Below are 19,018 nucleotides of genomic sequence, written 5' to 3'. Positions count from 1 at the left end.
GACCTCAGCCCTGTCTTTTCTCTTTCTAGTCCCCAAAGTTCCTATCTCTCATAGCACAGGATTGGACCCAGCTCTGAGGTCTTATGGGTCTGAGTTCTCAGTCACACCATCTCTCTGGGTCTCAGTTTCCTCACCTGAGTGATAGGGGCAAGAGCATGTGCCCAGTCCTGCCTGGCCCAGCTCTTAGGACAGCTGTGAGAAGCTGGCATGGCCTGTGCATGAAAGTGGGTAGTAAGTGGGTAAAGCAGTGTGCAAACGGGAGATGCATGCACCTCATGCACCTCACATGTGTCTGAAGTGAGGTGTCTCTGGAATGCACCTGAGATTGGTACCTCTCCCTGCCTCACTGAGCCCTGTGATCTTGGGCAATTCCTTCATCCCTCAGAGCTTCTATTTCCTCTTCTGCACAGTTGGGGTTACAAGGCAGGCCTCACAGTCTCAAAAATAGTACTGAGCAGTAGAGATGTGGACAGTATCAGAAATCTAGCAGCACCACCCCAACCCCTGTCATCTTTTTTCCATTGAAGAGATTGAGGACCAAGCAGAGGAAATTACTTGTCCAATGTCAAGTTTTCAAGTCCCAAGGGTTCCAATTCTAGATGACTCCATATTACAAGGGCCCTTTGTTTGGAAGCTAGCGTCATAGAAAAGATCCAAGTCTGCAGGATATTGTACACTTCAAATATGACTTTGTATTGTCCTCACACTCCCTCCCTCCAGTATCCTGGAGATGTCAATGCTTCAGCATCCATGTCAGAAATGGACTCTCCCACCTGAATGTGACACAACAGTCCCTTGCCAGGCCAGCTGCCTCAGTTTGCATTTCAGTATTTGTAGTCAGTGTAGATACTTTGTAAATTAAAATGTCTAGATGTTTTTTTATAAAAAGAAATAATCATTTAAAAATTTTAAATGAAAACATCAATATCTTGGGGAAATCATCCCTATAGCAAAGACAGAAACCTATAATCAAAATCAAGAGGTCACAAGAGGTCCCATTCCACCTGAGAACAGCATGCCTGAGACAAATACTGGCTCAGCTTTTTCAGGTTGAGGCAGACTGTTAAGGTTGGCTTTGAAAATGTTATCTCAGAATAACACTGATATTAATAATAGCAGCTAACACTTATATGGCCCATACTTTGTGTCATGAACTGTTCTAAGCTCTTTATGTTAAATATGTTCATTTATTTAAACTTCATCATTATTCTCCCCATTTTACAGATAAGGAAACTGAGAACAGAGAGGTTAAAGTAATTTGCCAAAAGTATTATGTGACAGAGCAAGAACTTGAACATATGCACCCTCGTTCTAGATCCTGTGCTCTTAACTATTAAGATATAAACCACTAATTTCTGGTGTCAGGGTCTCAGCTCACATGCAGCTCCCATGCCAGGATCAGAGAGAACAGTGGTACCTGAGCTCTTGTCCAGGAAGTAGGCGAGGAGGCACCGCATGACAGCCTGGTGGCAGATCACCAATACATTTTCCTGCCGTTCTAGCTCCATTATAACTGGCTCCAGACGCTGGACCAGATCCTCATAGGACTGAAAGGGAGAGAAACACTTGGGTAAGAAGAGGAGATGAGGCACATTTGCCCAGAGGAGAAGAGCTCTACACTAGGAATCAGGAAAACTTGGCTGTGGTGCCAGTTCAGTTGTTGGTCCAGGAGTATGACCTCAGGCAACTCACTTTCTTCTTAGGGACTTAGTTTCTCATCTATTAAATGGGGCAACCAATATAGTGGAGTAAATAACAATAATAAAATTTCCACTAAAATTCCCTAGAAAATCTGGATAAAATAAATGTCCGCACTGCTGATCTTTGAAGAAAATGAAGGAAACATTATGAATATATGGTTCCAAAATGAAGAAAAGCTGGAAAAAAGAGTGATAAATTGATATAGAAGCCACAACTCCCATGAGGGCATTTGCCAATCACAGTATCCAAGAGCCTTGAGCTTTTAAAACCTTATAGAAACACGAGACAAGGCCTTAGCTGTGTACGAGGTGGAGATTTGGGACTGAGACTCACAAAAATCTGAGACCTTCAAAGGACTACATCCTCAGCAAAACTATAAACTAAAAAATATATCCACAGGCAAAGGGAACCAGTAAGAAAATATATCTGTCTCTGCCTGAATCTTGGTGGAAAAAAATTGGAAAAGCCTCCTGTAAGAATGTATAACCACAAGCCTATCCTCAGGTGGATTTGTGGTTCAGAATTATACTACCTATGTGTTTTAGAAAATGCTAAGCTGAGAATTTAATAAAAAGTGATTTCAAGTTGTTAGCTCCCAAGAGTGTCTGGAAGAAGCAAATGGAAATTCTCTCTGGATTCTCTCAACTCAGACTGCATGGGATTCCCACAGAAAAATTTTCATCAAACTGAAGCTCACATAACATGCAAGGAAAATAAGCTATCATGAGTAAAAATAAGCAGAAACAACAAGAACCCTAACAACTTAAGATAAAGGATCCACAATATAAAGTGAATATGCTTGAGATTTTGAAAGAAATAAAAGATTGAATCAAAAATGTAAGGAAGAAATAAGATGTTATTGAATATATGATCTAGATTTGAAAAAGAACTAAGTAGAATTTCTATAAATGAAAGATATAGTCATTAAAATGGAAAACTCAATGGATAGAGTAAACAGCAGATTAGATACAAATCAAGAAATACTGTTCTGGAATATAGAGCTGAAGAAATTACTCAGAATGTAGCAAAGAGATTGAAAATAAGAAGAAGTTAGGAGACATAAAGGATAGAGACAGGACTAACACACATCTAATTGCATTTCAAGGAGATAATAGAGAAAATATGAGAGAGGAATAGTTAAAGATATAATGTCTGGGAATTTTCTAGAATCGATGAAAAATCCTAGTCCTCAGATTCAGGAAGTCCAATTAACCCCAAGCAAGATAAATGAAAAGAAATTAATATGTAGACATATCAGAGTGGAACTTAAAAGCAATAGAGACTCAAGGACCCTAAAAGCAGTCAGAGAGAAAAGAAATGACAATTAGACTTGCAGGAGACTTCTTAACCATGTTAGAAGCCAGAAGACAGTGAGGATAATATCTCCAAAGTGCTGAGAGAAAACTGTCATCCTAGAGTTTTATACCTTACTAAAATACCATCTAGGATTAAGGATCACCCCCCCGAAGACATTTTTAGACAAAAAGAAAGGTGAGTCTACTACCAACAGATCCTCCTAAAGAAACTTCTAAAGGAAGTTAGACATTGAACCCAGAAGGAAAACTTGAGCTGTAAGGAGAAAGAATGATCAACAGAATTGGTAAATATGTGGTTAAATCTAAATAAAGACTGACTGTATACAATATTATTTTTTAGCGAATAAGAATTTTATTTTAATTGGATAAGTGATTTTACCCCTTTTCAGCTATAGAAAATCCATCTAGGAGAACATTATGGAGGTTCCTTAAAAACTAAAAATAGAACTATCATATGATCTAGCAATCCCACTCGTAGGCATATATATCCAGAGAAAACCATAATTCAAAAAGATATATGCACCTAATGTTCACTGCAGCACGATTTATAATAGCCAAGACATGGAAGCAAGGTAAATGTCCATCAACAGATGAATGGATAAAGAAAATGTGGTATATATATATATATATATATATATATATATATATATATATATATATGAATGATGAACTATTACTCAGCCATACAAAAGAATGAAATAATGTCATTTGCAGCAACATGGATGCTTCACTTCACTTATCATATTAAGTGAAGTAGTTAGAGAAAGACAAATATCATATGATATCATACATATGTGGAATCTTATTTTTTTTAAAAATGATACAAATTAACTTATTTACAAAACAGAAACAGACTTATAGATATCAAAAAACAAACTTATGGTTACCAAAGGGGAAAACTGAGGGGGGGGGGATAAATCAAGAGCTTGGGATTAACAGACACACACTACTATATATAAGATAGATAACCAACAAGGGCCAACTGTATAGCACAGGGAACTCTACTGAATATTATGTGATAACCTTTATGAGAAAAGAATCTGAAAAAGAATGAATATATGTATATATATATAACTGAATCACTTTGCTGTACACCTGAAAGTAACACAGCATTGTAAATCAAATATAATCCAATAAAATTTTTAAAAAAGAAAAAAAATCCATCTATGTGGGTACAAAGTTTATTAATTGTTTGGAAGTAGCTCTATTTTGTCTAGCATTTATAATAATTCTACTCTGGTAATATTGATTTAACTTAAAAAATATAATATGTTGGTATTATAGGAAAAATAGTGATATATTCTGATAGATTGTTGTAAATTGAAGTGCTTCAGTAAGCATTAATTCAATCAACATCTACTTAGTAAGTTGTGCTTACAATAATAAATTTATTAATAACAATAATAAGTCATTTGAGGGATAAGACACAAGTTTGAAGTAAAATACAAAACAACAATTAACATGTAAGTTAAGAGAGGGAGTGACCAGAGTTGAAACATTTTTATATTGTTTTAGGGGGTGGGTGGAGACATTGATTTTTAGATTTTGTCAATCACACATATTAAAATGTTAAGAGTAACTCTAAAAGAATGGAAAGAGATTGTATAAGTCAAATATAGATGTAAAAACTCTATCAATTCTAAAGAAGGGAGGAAAAGAGAAAAGATAAACTAAGCCTAGAGAACTCAAAATAAGATAATAGAAAGAAATGCAAATAAATCAGTAATTACAATAAAAGTAAGTGTACCAAGTTTACCATTCAAAAGACATACATTTTCAGTTTTTATTAAAACCAATAAATGTCAACTATATGCTGTCTATAAGAAACAAAACAAAAATACACAGAAGTTGAAAGTAAATGACTAAAGATGAACTAGGCAAATACTGACCAGAAGAAATCTTATATAGCTATATTAATATCATATAAAATACACTTTTAGGCAGAAAGCATTATTAGGGGGAAAGAGGCTTGCTCACTATGTAATAATAAAATATACAATTCACTAAGGAGATATAATTGCTTTAAATTTGTATGCCTCTAACAACATAGCCTCAAAATATATAAAGTTGGACTGACTTCATAATGTCATTTTTGAGGATGAAAATACAAATGTGAAAGTGCTTTGTAACACAGGATATCTATTGTTTCTTCTTCTCTGATATCTTGCTTTCTGATAATTGTTCCCTGGAATCTGTATCAGAAATGGAGTATGACTAATAAATATTCTAACATGTGGAACTGGCTAAATGGAGACTGGGCTGAAAACAACGAGGATTTACCTCACATGGGAATAGGGAACTGATAGTCTGGTTCATGTGGTGGCAAAGAAGTTGGATAAACCATTAGCCATTGTCCCTTGGGACTCCAACCCACAGTCCAGAGAGGCTGGAGCTTTAGGCAACTTGGCAATAAAATGTCAGGAAATTAGAGTATATTGAACTATTTCAAATACCTTTAGTGTAAGGGTATCAAAGACAAAGTCTAGGACAAAGTGAGCCCTCCTGAAAGAAGACAGGAAAATAATCAGGCAAATGTGTAGCTTTTAAAAAAAGAGGAATCAGTTGTCTATAGCTAAGAATGAGACAGCCAAGGGCCAGATAATCATGTGCCTTGTGGGATGGAAGATGCTGCAAAATTTGCTTTACCCTGTTTTTAAAGCTGTCTAGGAAAATATGGAATCCTGGTAGTTGGAATAGAGATACTGGGGAGGAGTTCTAAGAGTCTGGCCACCCCTCCAAACCTTACCTCTCCCTTGGGATAGCGGTAGCGATATTTATCTTGGTCTCGTAGTGCAAATTCTTCAGGGTAGTGTTCTTGAATTTCTTCGTAGGTCATCTCCTCACAGACACCCTGAGAAAAATTATTTGGGGACAAAAGTATTCACAAGTTGGAATCCCCACAGCCTCTACCATAGTTCTGAAGCCAATGATTGTGGAACGTTAGCACACAAGCACCTGGGTTTCTGTGAACACAGCTCTAGGTCTGCGTCTGTTGTCTGAATGTATGTGTGTATGTATGCACAAGGTGTGTAGCTGTGTGGATGTGAGAATGAGTGCATGTGTATAGGTGTGTTCAGGCTGAGTGTATGGTGGGTATGTGGTGTTTCTCTATGGTTGTCCCAATAGGTTTATAGGTGTGCATTGTATATATGAGTGTGTATTTTTATAAATTTGTGGGGATTTGTGACTGTGTTTATCTGTGTGTGTGCAGCATGCTTATGGTGTGTATTTGTGGTATATTTAAGGTCCTATGCTGTTGGGTGTGTATTTGTCTCAGCAGATGTATAGTGTATTGGTGTGAGTGTGTGTGTATGCAGACTGTCTGATCATCTAAGAATGTGCCTTCATGGGTGTCTCTGTGGTCTGTCCCTCCATGTGGGTCTCAGTGTGTCTGTGGTATGTGTATCTGTGAGTGTGTATGTCCCTGATTATATGTGTCAGTATCTGTGTACCTATGTCTGAGGTCTGTGTTAATCTGTGGTAATATGATTGAGGTTATGTGTCTGTACTGTTTATATGTCCCCGGTATGCCTCTATGTGTCTATGTGATGTAGATATATGCAAAGACTGCATGTGTGTCCATGGTGAGTGTGATATGTATCTCTAGGTGTGTCTGTCTGTAAGTATGTATGTGTGTGCATGAATGGTGCAAATATGATTGGTAGATGCATCTAAGAGGGAACTTGTGTTTGACTATTGGGTCCATGTGTCTGTGAAGTGCATGTCTGTGAGTGTAAACATACCTATGGTGGATGTCTGTGACTGTGTAGGCAGGCGCATGTGTGTACGCACATCCACAGCAGTGTTTTCTTGTGTTATAGCATTTCCCATCCCTCCTGCCCACACCTCTGCTCCAGGACCTCTGGCAGATAAAGAAACAGGTATCCACAGACTTCTCAGAAGGCAAGAATTAGTAAATTCCTAACAGTTTCAGAGTGGTCCTTGGGGAGATACAATCTCCACACCCAAAGAAGGAATCAAGGGCTCAGATAATGAGTTCCCACTGAGAAATCCACAGAAGTGAGGTGGCTGCTGGTAGAGGTGGGAAGTGATGTTGGGTTTGTAAGATTTCCTTCTGGTTGTGTAGATTCCAAGTAGACCTGCCTGTAGGGGAGCAATGTGCTCTGGTTTTTGTCTTTTGAGCTGTCAACCAAGCTTCCCTTAGGGTTTAGGTTCAACCCTGCCCCAGCCTACAAGAAGACAGGCAGTGGCAAACCTGCAACTGACACTGTCCATAGGAGAAAGTGCACCCTGTATATACACAAGGTCTTTCCAGATTGTCTTTGACTTTCTATTCTGAGGCATGCTGGGAGCCTGTTGCCTGTGGAAGTGGCCACTGACTTTATTGACAAGGAAAATTGCTTAACTTCTCTGAATTTTATTTTCCTCATCTGCAAAATAAGGATAATTATAACTACCTCATAACAGTAGTTTGAATATTAGAGATAATATATGTAAAAGAGACTAGTACAGAATGTACAAGGCACATTTTAAAAACTCAGTCAATGGAATATATTATTATATTAATTAATATTATTTAGATTATATAGTAATTTAAATAGATTAATTTAATCTAATGTTATTAGATTAATATATCTAATTATTAATATATCACTGAGTGGAAAAGAAACCAGAAAATTAGACATCATTCTAAATTCTTCCTTCTTCCTTACCCATCCCCTCATAGCTAATTCCTGAGATTCTTCCTCTTAAATTTCTCTCAGATCTATTCCTTTTTCTTCCCTTTCCATCTGCACTGCTATGACCTTAGTAGCTCTACACACACACACACACACACAATTCCCTCTTTGCTTATTCTGCTTTCTCTGCATGACATACTATTCCTGACCCTCTCTCTCTGGCTCACTGTTACTCACCCCTTAGGCTTTAGCTAGGTATCACTTCCTCTAGGCAGATCATGGCTGGGCCAGATGCCTTGCCCCAACATCTGTGTGCCCACATTCTAACCCATCAGAGCCTGTATCACACACATTATTTTGCATTCCTCTGTCTACCCTGGTTTATTTCTGAAAACCCAGTGAAGACAGGAACAAATCTCTGTCTCCAGCACTACTCCAGAGCCTGAAATGGAATAGGTAGCCAATAAATGTTTACACCACATGTGGGCCAGAAACAAACAATAACTGAACAATTATGATGAACTGTTGCTTGCATGTATTTTATAACAAATATATGTGATATGTATAACAATTCTGTATATCCCTTTTCTAAATATGTGTGTCTCTGTACATCTACAGTTAAGCATATATGTATTATGTATACACAAACATACTTCTCTGTATTTATCTAGCAGGCAATCAGGTTAACCTACCTACACACAAGTTATCTACATCTGTGGTGAAGCTTTTACTTTAGTGTCTAACCTGTTGTCAGTGTACCTATGGTGCAGGTGAGACAATGGAGAGGAAACACCTTCTCAAAAAGCTCATGGAAAAACCTGACTCTAAAGAGAGACTGCCATGTCATGAGGGTCAGATGAAATATTTACCAAAATTTTCTTCTTCATTTCATCTCCAATATACATATGGGCCATCACACCCTCACCCCTTGCCTAGACTAATGCAGCCATCTCCATACTGGTATGCATTCTCATTCTGGCCTTCTGCTCACCTCGTCTCCACACATGACCAGAGTGGTCTATTTTTAAGGAAATGTGAATCACATTCAGGCTACTCCTCCTTGACTTAGACCACATCAATGGCTTCCCATTTTTAGGGCAGCATCCAAATCCCTCAACATGGACTATAAAGCCCTATAAGCTGTCTTCCTTTCCAACCTCATCTCCCTTCTCTCCAGACCTCACACTCACTGTCCCAGACTCTCTGCTATTTTTCCTCAGTTACCTAAACATGCCATGCTCTCTTCTCACCTCTGGGCTTTCACATGAACTGTTCCCTATTTCTCGAATTAAAATTATCCCCTCACCCCAGTCCATTTTGCCTGCTTCTTGTCTCATCTCCAGCTTCCTCTAGGAAGCTTTCCTTCTAAATCTTCCACCACTGTCTTGTCAACAAGAGTACCTTCACCTTCTGAGACTCTATAGTCCCTTGCACTTCCCCTCTCACAAACTTTTGTCACATGCAATGCAATGTCTTATTCACGGTCTGCCTTTGGGCTCCATGAGAATAAATACCTTGTCTGTTCTGGCCTTCACTGGATCCCCAAGACACAGACAGTGTTTAGCGCAAGAAATGTTTGTTGAATTAATTAGGTTCCCCATATGAGCCAGAGTAGAGGCAATCCAGGGGATAAGCCTAGAGTCAAGCCTCACCATCCACCGGGAAATCCATCCCCCTCCATCTCACCGCATCAATCTCATTCAGGGCCTTCCACTGCTCATAGGGAACACCCAGGGCTTCAGCTGTCTGGATAGTCCTCTTCATGTGGCTGGTCCACACCTTCAGGGAGCTGAGGCCCTGGGACTGAATGAAGTTGGCCAGGGCATAGGCATACTGGGGAGTAGGGGAGCAAAGGAGGAGAGCAGGGGAGAGAGAGAGATGAAAGAAGACAGGGTGACCATGAGAAGAATTTCAGATCTGCCACAAATAATGGAGTGACGATGAACAAGCAAAAGTAGAGTTTAACTATTCCCAGTTTATAAAAAGTCATACTCTTGCCCATGTGACTAAGGACCAAGGGAATAGAGAAGAATATGTGTATTTATGTGTGTATATGTGCATATGTGTGTGTGTGCGTTCACTGATGTTTGCTCACAGAACCTCCTACTTGATTGTTCATTCATTCAAACAGCCCACCTCTAACATTTGTGGAGCCTGGGCCAAAAGTACAAATGGAAGCACTCCACTCATAGTCTACTTGCCTCCTTTTCCCATTTCTGCTCCATCCTGCACCCCTAGGTGCCCTGAGTACACGTTTATGGATAATCCAGTCACAGGAACAAGTTCTGTCCACACCATATTTCCACCAATCTCCATGACACACAAACAGTAACCCCTTTGCCACCCCTTTGCCTAGGGGTGAACACTTCTGTGACGTGGCCTTTTCTCAGGTGAACAGACTCTGGGATATGCCCATGTAGGTAATGGAAGCAGACTCTGGGCAGGAAATTCTAGTGTTCTGGGTACTCTGAGTGTGGTCTGGAAGTGTATGGGGGTGGGATGTGGGTACCTTTCTCTTTGACGCTGTGAATTCTCATTGTTTGAGCAGGGGACCTGGTACCCAGGTTCTAAGGGCATTCAAACATTTACTGAGTGTGTGTGGCCATGTGCTGGGTACTGGGGTGCCCTGTTATTAAGACATGGCCAGTCCGGTGAGGGAAACAGTGACGGCACCAAAAGGAACCACTTAGGTTTGTGGGAGCCCAGATGAGCAAGTGGTTCACTTTTCTTCTGCATATAAGCGTGTTATTAATCACAGATGTTGTGTGAGGAACATCTGCACAAATGTACAGATACAGGCACACATTTTTATGTACAAATATAGGCATTGTGTACACGCATTCTAATTATGGAATATGAGTCAGCAGTCACTGTGCTCTGGTGGAAGGAGTCCTGACTGGGAGACAGGCGATGGGGGTTATGCCCGTGTGGCCTCAGACGTGTCCCTGGCCATCTCTGGCCTCATATCTCCTGCCTATAAAATGCAAACAGCATTAGCTCACTCAGCCTGGTCTCTGTGAGTGTCACATTGGATAGTGGACAGGGAGCACCCAGAGCATTCCCTGGCACATAGTAAGTGATAGCTACTGTGATTGGTGGTGGGTGACAGTTGATGGGAAACTGCTTTGTAAACAATGCATGGTGCACTGTGCCCTTTACCATGAAGGTTGGGGCCAAGCATGTGCATGTACATGCGCACACTTTTGTTCAAGGAGGCATGTTGGGTGGAGATGGCCACGTGTCCAAACTGGATGCTAAATTGTGCAGGCAAAGCCACAGACAGCCCTAACAAAGAGACCCCTGGCTGTAGGTGGTGCCTCGGGCTAAGGTGGCTCCTCCAGTGGTCTCTGACTCTGCGAGAGAGGCGAGAGTCAGAGGTCACAGTCTACCTCGAGGGGAGGCTACCAGTCTGAAAGTAAGAGAAAATGATCCAGGAGGACCAGGCCTTCCGGTGCGATGCCTTGCCTGTGACACTGCCAGCTCTGCAGTGGGGGAGGCTGAGGAGCAAGCATGAAGGCCTGGTTTTCAGTCCCGGCTCTGTCCTTTACTGGCTGTGTGACCAAGGGCCACTCTCTGTTCCTGTGTGGGCCTCAGCCTCCTCATCCATAAATCAGTGACGGTAATGGCCACTGCACAGAGCTGTTGTGAAGATTAAATGAGGCCACACATGTGGAAGCAGATGGTGCAGTGAATGTGCAGAGGTGTCCAATAAAAGAGGACACTCCCTCCCTCCTGCACCTCATTTCTCACTTTTTCCACCCCAAACCATCCTCCCAGCAAGAACAATAACTGTGTTAACAAGCCCAGGGACAGGGCCAAACATAGGAAAATGTGTCTCTATAATTGGCCAACACCCATAATATGCAGCTCACTATTCTCAGCTACAAAGAGACTCCCACCGTGAGGGTCAGAGATGGGCCAGAAGTGGGGGGGATGGAGCCCAGGTGACCTGCCTAGGAGGGCAGGAAAGGACAAGGGAGGGCTTCCTGGACCAGCTCATGGAGTAGGAGATGGGTCCTGGAAGGGGTGGAGGAGGGAGGGCAGAAAAGAAGCGGTAACTGGTGGGGGACAAGTGCTGACCCTGTGATGACCTGTAGTGGGGGTTTGGGGGAGTAGCATCAGCCCTGAGTAATGGAGGAGAAGACGGATTCAAAGGTGGGACACTTTAAAGCAGGTATCTGTGCAAATGACGGTCACCAGCTGACAGAGGGGACAGAGGAGGACAGCCTCGGTGGGGAAACTGCACAAGCAAAAGCACAGAGTTGTGAGAAAGATGAGGGGACCAGTCAGGCAGGAGAGAGGGTGCTTATTGTAATGGGGCTGGAGGAGCAGCCAGATCTAGGAAGGGCTGGAGCACCAGGACCAAGCCATCGGACTTGCAGATGCTGTTGGCACTTGGGAGCCATTCAATGGGTCAAAACTGAGTGGCTGATGGGGTGGAAGAGCAAGAGTGACCAGAACCTGCTTTTATCCTGCCACTGAGTCCCCCCATCCTCAGGACCCAGGCAGCAGCCACCCCACCAACCCGCAGCCCACCTGGACCAGCTCAGCCAACACCTCTGAGTGCATGGGGCCATCCCTACCTGCTTGCCCCCAGCTGAGAGGCCAGAGTCACCTCCGATGCGGCCTCTGAGGTTGAGTTCACTCTCACCGTGCCGGCATAGGTAGATGGAGCGGGGTGTGACGTGGATGTTCATGAGATAGTAGACTGTGCGGCTCTGGATATGGTCCTGCACTCGGTTCACCATGTAGCGTGTGCCCACGTCGAAGATCTTGATGTAGGACAGGTGGCTGGGCCAACCCAAGCAGGAGCAAGGGCAGCTCAGGGGCTGATGGTGGAGAGGCTGATCCCAAGAGAAAGCCCCAACCACACACCCTGCCTTCAAGCCTCCTCTATGACCCAGCTCTCACCTACCTTTCCTCTACCTTGCCCTGTTCTGGGTGCCTGTTCTAGAGACTTGGTTCCTGGCCACTCTGAGGAGCTCACTGCCTGCTACCATCTCCTTTTCTCTCCTTTCCTCAATCTCAGTTTGAGCCAGACTGTCTTTTTACTTTCACTCCTCACACTTCAGGCATCTAGGGTTCTCTCTTTTGTGGTTCACACTGCTGACATACTCAGAGAGAAACAGTAATCCTCTGTGTCCCTGACTGTCTCCAACATCTCACAGGCCACTTGCATTTGCTGACCATTTTGTGTGTGTGTATGCATCTGGCAGGGGTGGGGGCTTCAAAGTGCATAAGTCCTCATAACCATCCTAGGAAGCAGAGATTATTATCTCTGATAAGTGAGGAAACTGAAACACAGAGAGAGGCATTGATTTGCCTAATGTCAAACTCTCCAACCATCTCATCTATGACTCTGAGAACCTAAGTAGAAAATATCTGATGTAGCCTTGTTGCCTTGTTCCTGGTACTAGGTCCTGAGTGGCTCTAGGAGAACTTCCAAATTCCGTAGCTTAGTCTGACATTCTAGGTGCATTCATACACTGGTCCTGCTTTGCCTCACCTCAGTGTTCCATGTCCATGCTCATAACTTCTCTGTTTCATTCTAGCCTTAATGCTTTTGCTGAAATATTCTCTGTACTCCTGTACTTTTATTCAGATTTAACTAGGCCATTGCAAGGTACTGTTCTCTTTCCTTGAAAATATGTTAATTGCCTGATTTCCAAAGCTGAGCTCCTATGCATCCATCCTTAAAGAACCAGTACATTCACTCTCTTTAGAAAGTTTTCTTTGAGCCCAGGATCATGTGAAGTCATTTAAAGGTACTTCATATCAAAATTATTATAGTAGCTAATGCTTACCCCCATCATGTGTAATTTAAAATAAAAATTATAAGCTATATTATAACATGAAAAAGTTCTACTGAGTTCTGGTTCTATTTTTTCTGTTTTGACTACCTTGATGCTGTTTTTGAAATACAAGCTATTAAAAGCTTTCAAGATTTTATTTTCTTATTTTTGGTGGACTCTACCTTGCTGGTGCCCTAAACGCATGTCTAGTCCACCTACTGGGTAAACATGTTCTTCCAGAACTTTTCCTCCAAGTTGGACTGGGTCCCCTCTTCTGTGTTCCCCCACCACACTTGCTTTACCATCCCCACAATTCTGGTCAACTGCATACTCATTGTCTTCCTCAACCAAGTGGGCATTCTATCAGAACAGAGATAGATAGCCCTTCCCTCTTTGGGTTCCTAGAGTACAGCTTAGGGGTAGGCCTTGATGCATGGATTGTAAATGTCTGTTGATGGAAAAACGATTAGATAAAGCCAACTTTCAGAATCAGTTGCCTTCAGACCCAAACTGATTCATCAAACACCGAGTACCTGCAGCAGTCTAGGCCAAAGGCTAGGGGCTTTCTCAATGCTGTTCTTTCATTTTAGCTCCCCTCCTTCAAACTTCTTCCACCATATGCTACTACCCATACAGTGCCTTTGTGGAAATTTGAAAAAGTTTCCCCTACTCCAGTACACGTCTTGGTGAGAAAAGCAAGTGCACCTGTGACCTGGCACAGTGAACAATATTCACAATTGTACACAAGGTCCTGCCCCTTGTCCTGAGTGTCTAAGCCTCATGTGACACTTTTTATGATATAGGGATGTGGGAGGAGGATAACTATGATGGAAGTTTGAAGACAAGAATTTGAGTATATATTCTTCTACTCACTCATTGTGTGGCCTCAGGTAAGCCCTTGCCCTGCCCTGGGTCTGTTTCCCCATCTAAGAAGTGAGGCAGTAACAATGCTCACCCCTGGGGACTTTGGTTGGACAAAGTTGGAAGGATGCTCTTTAAACTTCTTTGGGTGGTGATGACTGTTAGAAGCCTCCTTATACTTCTTACTTGGGGCCCAAAGGGTCTGAGTGACCAGAGTATCTTCTCATCACAATCAATTTTGAAAGAAAGTGAGGTTCTGGGTATACCCTACATCTAAAACTCACATTTTCCCTGTACTGCCAGCTATCACCTCTCCAATCTTTAGTTGGTATGGTGAATGAAAGTTTCATATTTTTAATGTATCTTCCCATATGTCAAAGCACTATGGAAGCTACCGGAGGATAGAACCTACCTCTCTTGCCCTTATTTACAGCCCCGATGTACACCATAGCCCAAAGAATCCAAATACTTATTGATTGAAGGTACATGCGTGTTGTGAAAACAGACATGATTAAGAGACAGAATATGTGGTTAGAATCCTAGCTCTACCTCCTGACTTGTGGTGGAAGCTTGAGCAAGTGGTTTCAGCTCTCTAAGATGCAATCTCCTCTTCTTGAAAATTTATGATCATAAGACCTATTCCAGCCTCCTTAACAGGGATGCCGAGGGGATTCAATGAAACAAAAATGGTGAACATGTTTGGAAGCTGAAATGTCATCCATGTGTGAAGAATACTTTTGAAAACATAATAGCAACAACCACAGGAGAGAGACATTTTTCCCCCCTGAGATCAGGGTCCTAATATTTCCATATTGTTCAGGAAAACACTACTTCAAGCCCCTTATGAACACCTTACACATCAAGGAATCACCACCTCATGGATAATTAGAGCTGGGAGGGCCCTTGAAGACAAATCAAGTACAGTTTCCTGATGTTACAAATAAAGTTGAGGCCCAGAGAAGGAAGGCATTCCTCCAGGTCCTACAGGACATCAAAACTGGGCTAAGGATCCTGACCTTTACTTTGGGGTTCTGGGTTCTTACCTGTCTAGTTCATCATCCAAGGGTTGGTAGTTGACCTCATAGCACTCGATTCTCTTTAGAAAGTCTTCCAGAACCTTTTCACGGTCACAGTCTTTGTAATCAGGGCTGCCAAGTTTCACTTGCTGGACGAAGGGAGAAAGATGGAAGAACCATGGGAGACAGAGACTCTGACAGTGCCCTTGAGAAGAGCCCTTAGAGATTACTGAGTACAACATTCCTCATCATAAAGATGAGCAAGTTGAGACTTGGAGAAAGGGTCTTGCCCAAGTTTAAAAAAATCAGTCAGTTGAAGAGAACCTGAACTGTGTTAACTCCTCATTCTTTATCCCTGTGTGCTCAAACAAGGTCTGTTACATTATATTCAGTTCACACACTGTTTAAGAGAAACATTTATAAGTGGCCTGGAAATTGTGGTGTGAGAAATGGTTGAAGAAAAGGAACAGGAGATCTTGGCCAGGGGTCATAATGGCTTACATGTATTGAGGGTTTACTGGGATAACATGGCATATATTGGCTTTAGATTTCTGAGGGGCTGGCAACTCCTAATCCCTTAATATATCTACCTTCTCCACCCACATTCCCCATTTCATTGAATGTCACTATCATCTACTCAAGTCACCTGAGCATAAAATGAATCTGGGAGTCATCCTAGATGTGTCTCTTTCTATCATCCCCCACCTCTTAGAAGGTACCAAATCTTCCCCACTGTATCTTCTAAATATCTCTCCAGCTGGCCTCCATTCTCTCTTTCCTGGATGCTCACTCTAGCTTTGTGACTGGTTACTCTGTCTATAGTCTAGTTACTTTCCCATACTAGCAGCCAGAAGGATATCTCTAACATGCACATCTGAATATGGAATTCCTCTGCTTGAAACCCTTCACCATTTCCTCACATCTTTTAGGGCAAAGTATGAAATATTTTAGCAGGTGACTCATGGCGTGTTATGATTGGGCCCCAAATGATTTCTTCATCCTCCTCTCCCATTGCTCCTCTAGACCTCCACATACTTTGCTTTAGACAACCTAAGCTATTCCTAGTTCTCCATAGATGCCATACTTAGTATGTGCTATCCCCCTATTTTCCATTTGTTACTTGCCAAATTCCTATGCATTCTTCAAGATGAAGGTCAGCTATTACCTTCATTGAGAAGCCTTCCCATGCAAGGTTAGGTCCTCAACACTGTGCTGCCATAGCCTCATTTGTTTCTTCATCTCACCACTGATCTCACAGAATTATGTCTATAAAATTGTCAGTCTCCCTCACTAGACTGTGAGCTCAAGGGCCAGGCTCTCCCCTATGTATTTCTGTCTCTAGTACCCAGAAAGGTTCAGCCCAGGTGTATGTATTCAATTTATGTTTAATCAACAAATGGATAGATAGGTGGATGGATGAAAAGGAAAGAGAGGACTTGGACATATTCTATGCCTCAAGAGGCAAAATTAGGACCACTGAGTGGAAATTACAGGGAGGCGGATTCAGATTGATTGGACTGCACTTAATGAAGGCAATGAGCTTCCACACTGGAGGTACAAAGAGAAAATCTACACAAACAATTAGCTAAGATTTAAAGTTTCTGATGAAGTGTTGCAGGAGGTGAGCTTTAAGGTCTCCTCTGTCCCCAAGATACAGTAATTTAATGAAATAGGGAACAATAAATTGTAGTGAGTGATCTAAATCTAGACCACATGCCTAGAAACTGTAGAAAAGAGCAGTGATAGTTCTGATACGAATTGTGGGGCAGAAAAAAAGAGCTTTCAAGGCAGACATCCAGGCTTGAGGTCCAGTCTCAGTTCTACCTCTTCCTGGCTGTATGAACCCTTGACAACTTACTTCTCTTGGAACCTTAGTTTCCTCTCCACTACTTAAAGGAATTTCACAGAATCATTGTATGCCAGGATGGTCAGGGAATACTTCCTATAGGAAGTGGGAGGAGAAGCTCAGGGAAGATACCTCCTTTAACTGCACAGAGGTATTTCTAGGTATGATCTAAATCTGAGACAAAATAAGAAGAAAAGGTGACTGGTGCTCCTTACCCTGATGTTTTCTGCAATGACGTCGGGGTCATTACAAATGGACTCGATGAAAAAGACCTATAAAAGAAACAGAAGAAAGATTTCCAGCAAGGAATTATGTTTGGTAGGAGTCAAACATAGCTTGACCCCTTCTCAATGGCTCTGAGTCATCTTTAGAGGTATCTCTGACAACATAATTTCATACAGTGGTGCTTTCAGGATTCTGAGTTTTATGAGGCAGATTGGCCCTGAATTGTAGTGGTTCTCTCTCCTCCTTCCTCATACCCACCCCCACAGTGTCAGCTTGTCAGCAATTATCTTCCATTGCCGAATGTGGCACCTATTCTTTCCTGTTCTGTTCTATTCTGCTGTTTCTAACTGTGACCTGAAAAGCCCTACAACTAAATTAGAATTCTGACCCTATGGTAGCTGATTTGGCAACTCTGCCTCCCCTGGGTTGCCTTTCTTTGGTGTTTGTTAAATGAGTAGGCTCTAGATAAGAGTTGGAGAGTTACTCTACCTTGTAACCGTGTTCTTTAGCAAACTGCAGAATCAGTGACCGTCGTTCTCTGGTAGTGTTGGTGGCATCAAAAACCTAGAGGCACATGATGAGATTGGTTTGCTCTGAATCTGGCTCTGATAGAATGCCTACTCTTTGACAATCCCTGTGCTAAGTGGAGGGATTCCAGAAGGGGATAAAACTTGAACAGGGTTTTGAAGGATTTGGAAATGCCTTATATCAATTTCTCAAGCACTCTTTGAGCCCTCACTGCCTGCCCAGAAATGTAGCAGACTCTGTAGACATAATAAAGCAAGAGGAAAATGGTGGGGTTTTATTAGGGTTATTTTACAGGTAAAGTAGCTGAGGCTTAGAGGAAGGGTTTGCCTTAACCAACGTCACAGAGAGACAAACTGTCACAAACTCTGACAAAGCAGAGTTGGAACTGATTCTCTCAACTCCTAGGTGAAGCTTCTTCCTTCCCTATCACTTTGGAGCTTTTTGAAGCCCTTTTAGAATTTTCAAATCCCAAAGTTCTATGAGATTAAATTGATTAAATGTTTAGCTAAATCTCTAGAACTTAAAAATGTTTGTATTGCAGTCAAATTCTAGTGTAGTCCTGCTGAATTCTTGGGGATGGAGTGGTAGTGTATACTGGTTAAGAAGGTAGATTCTGGGGACTTCCCTGGTGGTCCAGTGGTAAAGAATCAGCCTTCCAATACAGGGGATGCAGATTCGATCCCTGGTCAGGGAACTAAGATCCCACATGCTGCGGGGAAACTAAGCCCATGTGTAACAACTACTGAGCTCACGTGCCTCAACTAGAGATACTGCGTGCCACAAACTACAGAGCCCACACTCTCTGGAATCCGTGTGCCACAACTACAGAGCCCATGCACCCTGAAGCCTGTGCGCCACAACTAGAGAAGAGAAAACCCACATGCCACAATGAGAGAGAAGCCTGTGCACCACAGTGAATAGCCCATGCACCACAATGAAAGATCCTGCGTGGTGCAACAAAAGATCCTGCATGCCTCAATGAAGATCCCATGTGCCGCAACTAAGACCTGACACAGCCAATATATATATATAGATAGATAGATAGATAGATAGATTTTTTTTTTAAAGAAAGAAAAAAGGAGTGTAGATTCTG

At 42.1% G+C, this 19,018-nt stretch overlaps 1 protein-coding gene across 4 annotated transcripts in view; it reads right to left on the bottom strand.

Annotated features, from left to right (window-relative positions):
- The window catches only part of PFKFB1 (6-phosphofructo-2-kinase/fructose-2,6-biphosphatase 1), a 73,931-nt gene that overhangs the window by 3,330 nt on the left and 51,583 nt on the right, over positions 1-19,018 (bottom strand). For all 4 annotated transcript variants that reach the window (XM_082610790.1, XM_082610789.1, XM_082610788.1 and 1 more), the window contains exons 5-11: positions 17,887-17,961; positions 17,388-17,444; positions 15,354-15,475; positions 12,241-12,448; positions 9,344-9,490; positions 5,764-5,868; positions 1,418-1,547 (exon numbers count right to left, since the gene is read on the bottom strand). In XM_082610790.1, coding sequence (XP_082466916.1) covers positions 1,418-1,547; positions 5,764-5,868; positions 9,344-9,490; positions 12,241-12,448; positions 15,354-15,475; positions 17,388-17,444; positions 17,887-17,961 — 844 coding nt within the window. The remainder of the gene's footprint in view (positions 1-1,417; positions 1,548-5,763; positions 5,869-9,343; positions 9,491-12,240; positions 12,449-15,353; positions 15,476-17,387; positions 17,445-17,886; positions 17,962-19,018) is intronic.

This window comes from Mesoplodon mirus (assembly GCF_964341445.2).
Source record: "Mesoplodon mirus genome assembly, chromosome: X".
Lineage (NCBI taxonomy): Eukaryota > Metazoa > Chordata > Mammalia > Artiodactyla > Ziphiidae > Mesoplodon > Mesoplodon mirus.
Note: the sequence above shows the minus strand (reverse complement) of the source record. Positions and strands in the feature narration are given on the sequence as shown.